The sequence below is a fragment of the Tachysurus fulvidraco genome, chromosome 24, assembly GCF_022655615.1.
Source record: "Tachysurus fulvidraco isolate hzauxx_2018 chromosome 24, HZAU_PFXX_2.0, whole genome shotgun sequence".
Classification (NCBI taxonomy): domain Eukaryota; kingdom Metazoa; phylum Chordata; class Actinopteri; order Siluriformes; family Bagridae; genus Tachysurus; species Tachysurus fulvidraco.
Window position 1 is genome coordinate 10,317,645 of NC_062541.1, and position 6,000 is coordinate 10,323,644.

The 6,000-nt window shown below is 39.3% G+C and overlaps 1 protein-coding gene across 2 annotated transcripts in view; it reads right to left on the minus strand.

Moving 5' to 3' along the window:
• csmd2 (CUB and Sushi multiple domains 2) overlaps window positions 1-5,522 on the minus strand; it is a 288,152-nt gene extending 282,630 nt beyond the window's left edge. For both annotated transcript variants that reach the window (XR_007139415.1, XM_047808186.1), the window contains exon 1: window positions 4,724-5,522. Coding sequence is in view for 1 of the 2 variants with exons in the window: in XM_047808186.1 (XP_047664142.1) it covers window positions 4,724-4,901 (178 nt within the window). In the remaining variant the exon portion in view is untranslated. The remainder of the gene's footprint in view (window positions 1-4,723) is intronic.
• Between the last annotated feature and the right edge of the window lie 478 nt (window positions 5,523-6,000).

Consider the following 6,000-nt stretch of genomic DNA (forward strand, 5'->3'; position numbering starts at 1 on the left):
TTTGGCCTACCTCTTGACAATCATTCCAGTAAATAAATGCAATAAACATTATAGAGACCTCACCAAACTGTTATATTTAAAAACTATATAAAAATAAATCATAATTTTCAGCATATAGCTATAATCCAGCGATAATTCAACAGTAACCAAATGCATGAAATGAAACCTGTTAAATGTCTTGCCTACATAAAGAATATCATCTCAACAGGGTCCTCTGGAACTGATCAAAGAATGATGGACACCTGTGCTTAAGTACAACAGCTGTGACAGATCCTCAGCATCGACAGAGATTAGAGCAGCTAACAACCTCCTGTCGTCAGCGCACTAAAACGTGATGGCTGCCCCACTCCTGCTGGCTTTTTGTCCACTCAATTTCTCTATGTTTCTTTTTCTTTATACATCATTTTTTTATACACCAGATTTCATTTCTCCAGCTTATATGTACCATTTCATTTATAAAAGTGAATTTAAAGAAAGAAAATTGTACCATTTCATTTTTAAAAAAATGGTGATTCAAAAGTATGTGAATTTCTGATGTAACTGGTTTTTAGAAATAACTAGGCATTTTTAAACAATGCAGTAACTAATAGAGCCAATTAGCATGTGAGTGAATTCCAACTAAAGCCATGAATAGCTAAAATATGTGGTCTAATCTAATCACAAAAATAAAAAACAGCAAATCTTTGTGCTTAAAAAGCTTAAGGAGGCTGCCGGGCTAATACATATCAAGATAATTTCATGTTGCCTGATTCTAATTTTGAAGGAAAATCCCAAGATCTCAAGCTAAGATATAAATGATATGTCATACTGGTAGCAAAACATAGCTTTTATATTCCTGCCAAGAAAAGTAAACACAGAATCACAGCAACGAAGATACTCGTGTGAATAAAATGACCTATATCATTTATGTTCCTCTTAGACACTGTAAACTAATGGAATTAAGCAAGTATGTTTGTATAGGTAGCTGACATAGACCTCCTACATTTTATGCCATTATGTAATCTCAGAGCGTTGACTGCAATGCGAAATGACAGGAAGAAACATAAACCTGAACAGGGAAAGTAGAAGCTGAGGCTATGATGCTATTATCATTAGGAATCCGCCACGAGGTCTGGAAAGGAATGCCCATTTCTTTGAAAGGACGATGCTTGTGTTCACTTCTTGCCATTATAAACCCACTTTGGCATAATGACCACATCATCAGCATTTACCTGAAACCACCACAGCAATTACGAGAGCACCATCAGCACATCCTGTTACCTCATTATGTTAAAGCAGAGCTATGATGCCTGATGTTCTTAACTGCTGTATGAAACTGAACTTGTACATGTTTTGCTCAGATTCTTATTCAATTTTAATTAACATGACCACATGTTATATCCACAACATCCTTCTGTAAATTAAAAATATAATAATGGATTTGGTGTGTAATGGTTATGTTTTACACTATACATTTTGGATGTAGGCAACTCTTATTATGAAGCAATGCATTATACTCCTGTATTAGTTTTCCATATAAGCAAAGGGCCCAATATTAATATTCTCAGTAAATACAACCATTTGTGCATGTCAGGACAGATTTGTGCTGCAGTTTATTGGTGTGGTGTGAAACTCATAAAGCTCCCACTTAAGCCTGCTGGCTTTCCATGTGACTTTGCGCACTAAGGAGCTGTCCGTGGTCCTTAATGCATTGCCGCTAGAGATTGCAGCAGAAAAACCTGTGCTGTCTTCTAAAGCACGTACCTACCATTTGCTCTTTGTACCTCTGTAAATGGAACTCTGTACAAGAGCTACAGTAAGCTCTTCACTGTAGCACTTGAGTGAGCTTGTTGTCTACCTTTGGTGCTGATGTTGAACACCTATAGAGTGGGCTGCATTTTCCTATTTCTTGGAAATAAGGCCTCTAACACAGGCCAGTTGACACTGTTGAATGCTTGATTTTTACTGATAAGAATGTGTTGGATTTGTGTGAATTCTGTTTGGATACATAATCATTTCTGTCATAAAAATTCGTTTACAGGATCCTGTACAGAGAATGCTGCTGATAAAAGGATCAAAAATGTGTGAAATCCTTTATATGTTGACACTTTCTGTGAAGTGACATGCATTTAGCATTCTGAAGGAGACTCTAGTGTCAGCAAGTCATAGAAAAAATTTTCCTTCAACATTACTGGCAATGGAATCTTCTTTGTCTTAACTTCAAAACGAGAATAAAAGAGAGACTGGTAATGGGATGACGGTTTACAGCAAATTGAGGACCTGCTGTTTTTGGAAAATAATCAACTTCAGGCAGTAAAGGTCACATAACACCATTATGTTGTTGATTTTATTGTTTTAACAGTGTTTATCAGTTGCCTATAATATTAAGTGTCTAATCATTTATCATGAATTTTAATATCCTGATAATCATTACTACATTACAATTAGTACACATCCAAAGCTGAGAAGTCAGTTCTCTTGGCTGACTTTTTTGACATTATATGGAAATGAGCACATCTCAAAGCCCTGTTCTCCTTTAACTTTCTTGTAAATCCACAAAAAGACAGACTATACTTTAAACTCTCCATCATCAATATTTCCCTCTATGTAGGAGACAGCAACATGATACAAGATGGCATGGTGCATTTTTTTCTTTTTTCAATCACATCACATTAGATATGCAACTATTCTTTAGTCTTTCTAGTGAAATCTCTGCAGGAGAAATTGTAAGCTTTCTTTAAACACCTGCAACCGCAGGACTGAACTTATCATATCCCTGGTGATGCATGTTAATATGTATGTTGTAAGAAAAAAAGAACACCCCTTTCTAAAAGTGATTTAGTGATTTCTTTCCTATATCAGCTCAGTCTAAACTCTATACTGTAGCTAGAAAACATGCCACCACATGCTGCCATTTTACATTGTAAGATATGTAACAACAAAAAAGTGACTCCTTACTCAAACATGAGGAAGAAAGACTGAACAGTGCCTTACAATAAGTTGCATCATGGAGATGCCTGATGTTTCTACTGATTTATCTAAGCCATCTATTATCTATTAGATCTGCAGGATACAATATTTTCTGACTCAGATTTAAAAAGTAGTATAAAGGCTAAGTGAATCAGTGAGCTCAGCACTGTATGAGTGTACCAAAAACACTGACCTTAGACTTTGACTAGCAAACAGCTTCAAATCATTGTGAGAACTTAATGGTGTGGATGAGTGCTTTACTGAATCCTAAATCTATTCACATTTTCTCATTTTTAGAGGTCTTCATTTAACATTGTGGCGCTTCAAAATGATATGTGGTCCAAGCTGTAGAAATGAAATCCTTAAAACATTATACAACGTGCTGTATATTAATTTGCTTTGATCCCCTCTCCCCAAATCCTGAACTGGCGGCCATCAATTCAAAAGTCACCTTAGAATTCCTTCGCATGAAGCATAAAGCTCGCAGCCTTTAGCTTTAAGTGTTTAATTAAATAAACTGCGTGGCATTTGGACTTATTTCTGTTTTTGCTCAGATATGGTGAAGCTTTGGTGCCGCTTAATGGGAAAAAAGGGCAACTGCTTGGGGGGGCTGTTTTACCAACGCCGTGCAAACTAAGAAAAGAAAAATGCTAAGCAGTAAACTACCCATCGCACCTTAGCACAATAAATATATCACAATTTTGTTTAGAAGAAATGATTAAAATTGGTAAGGACAGACAGCGCTGGAGCCTTCGAGAGATCAGTAATAAGCTGCATATCTATAACTCTTGGACTTAATGTAAACATTTCTATCCAGGGCAAAATGAAATTATTAGTAGAATTATTATTCTCTGTAGATTGCACAGACTCGTAACTAGATTACAGTGAATGTGAGAGACAGATGTCATCAAAAAACGTATCGGATAAATAAGACTTTTTGGAATTCAGACTAAATGCCAGAGAAAACGCTTGGCAAAAAGGATTTGGTTTTAAATCTTATGATCTGTTGCTATTCGTTAAAGCCATTAGGCCAGCGGCCCATAAGTGAGTTTTAAAAGTTCGCCCTGGCACAGAACTCCATCCTATTGATAGGTGATGTAATATTGTTTAGCGTATAGAAAATTGGATTTTGAGAAATGGCTTGTGGTGAAGGATTGCGCCCAAATAACGTTTTGTCTGCGCGCCAACGTTCATGCCACCCCCGCACACATGCCCCCGTCCTAATAAAAACCCTTATTCTTTCTCGCCCCCTCACACACACACACACACACACACACACACACACACACACACACACACACACACACACACACACACACACACACACACATTTCTGTCAGCCACTTTAAGTACGTGTTCGAGTTTGGGATATGGATCCGTTTTCCATAGCATGACAGCATGCCGCGTTTACAAATATCCGCATAGAAACATCTTGTAGGCTCATCAATGATACAACATAAAGCAGTCGTGCCGCAATATTTAGCTTGTAATTAGACTGCGATGAAACTGAACGTGTAGGTCATTCCAGTACTCGGCGCATCATGTAACCTGCATTGGAACGGGTCACTCAGCTCCTGAAGAGGAATAACTGCATGTTCCAAAAAAAAGAAAAAAGGAGCATCATTTTGTGCCCAGCAGAATATATGAAAAGGAGTACACGGCAGGTGGTCTGTAGTGTATACAGTGTATATAGTGTCTACAGAGAGCCGGGGTGCGCATGCATGCATCCCCGCGCATCAGCCGCCGCTCTGCGCGCGCCAACTGCAAAACTTACCGTTGCCGTGAACCGAGGCAGCGAGCAGCACAATGTACAAAAGCAGAAGCCGGTTCCAGGGCTGCGAGGTTACTCCCGTCTTCATTAGTAAGAAAAACCTTATTCTCCCCGATTTCCCTGCGCATTCACAGGCAGTCCGTACAAGTCCCGCGTCTTCCGATTTCAAAGTGGCGCCCATGGCAGGTATTTGCGGTGTTGTTTCGGGGGTTTTGTTGCGTCTCGGCGGATGTTCACTATTATCAGATGGTTTTCACGGGAAGATTTGCTTCGTGTCGGCGCTGAGAAAAATCCCCTCGCGTCGGGAGCGGATTCGCGCAGGCGGACTGAACCATCTCGAGCAGACTGCGGGGTTCACGGATGCTGCTGGAGGATTTCACAGCAAAACGGGGGAATGAAAGATTCTGATAACGCGAGCTTCGTCTTTATATCCGGGACAGGCTCCAGACAAACCTTACACGCTGTTTAGAAGGGAAGGATGAGGTTCGGGTTTTAAAAGCCTCTGTAGCTGCAACCTGCTCCACGCGCGTCCTCTCTTCCGACTCGGCGTCCTTACGTTTTGTTTCCAATTATTTAGCGGAACTCTACGTTTCAGCTTCTCTCTGCATGAATCATAACACACACACGTACACACACCACCTCCGCTCAAAAGTTTGCAGCCTCCGTTCCTGTCTGAATCATTGTGTGGTGTGGACGTGGTCGATAAGGCATTCCCTGGACCGCAGAACCTTTAGGCGCACTGCATTAGTAGTCTCTCAATGACGCCGAAAGTCCGACTGCAGAAAGCGCATCTCTCTCTCTCTCTCTCTCTCTCTCTCTCTCTCTCTCTCTCTCTCTCTCTCTCTCTCTCTCTCTGTTGCGCTCTCTCTCTCTCTCTCTCTCTCTCTCTCTCTCTCTCTCTCTCTCTCTCTCTCACACACACACACACACACACACACACACACACACACACACACACACACACACACACACACACACACACACAAGTACGGTCTATTGCTTTAAAGATTTGAGAAGAGTATAACAGTAGTAAGTAATAATAGTAGTAACAGTAGTTGTAGTAGTAGTACTGTAGTAATAATAATAATAATAATAATAATAATAATAATAATAATAATAATAATAATAACATGAAGTTGGCTATAAACTGGCATTAAATTGGCTATAAACAGCATAAGTGTAGTACACTTATACTTAGAACAATCATTGTTGTACTAAAACATTACACAAAAGCACATATATTTAAAATGTAAATATAAGTGAAATGTATATTTCTGTAC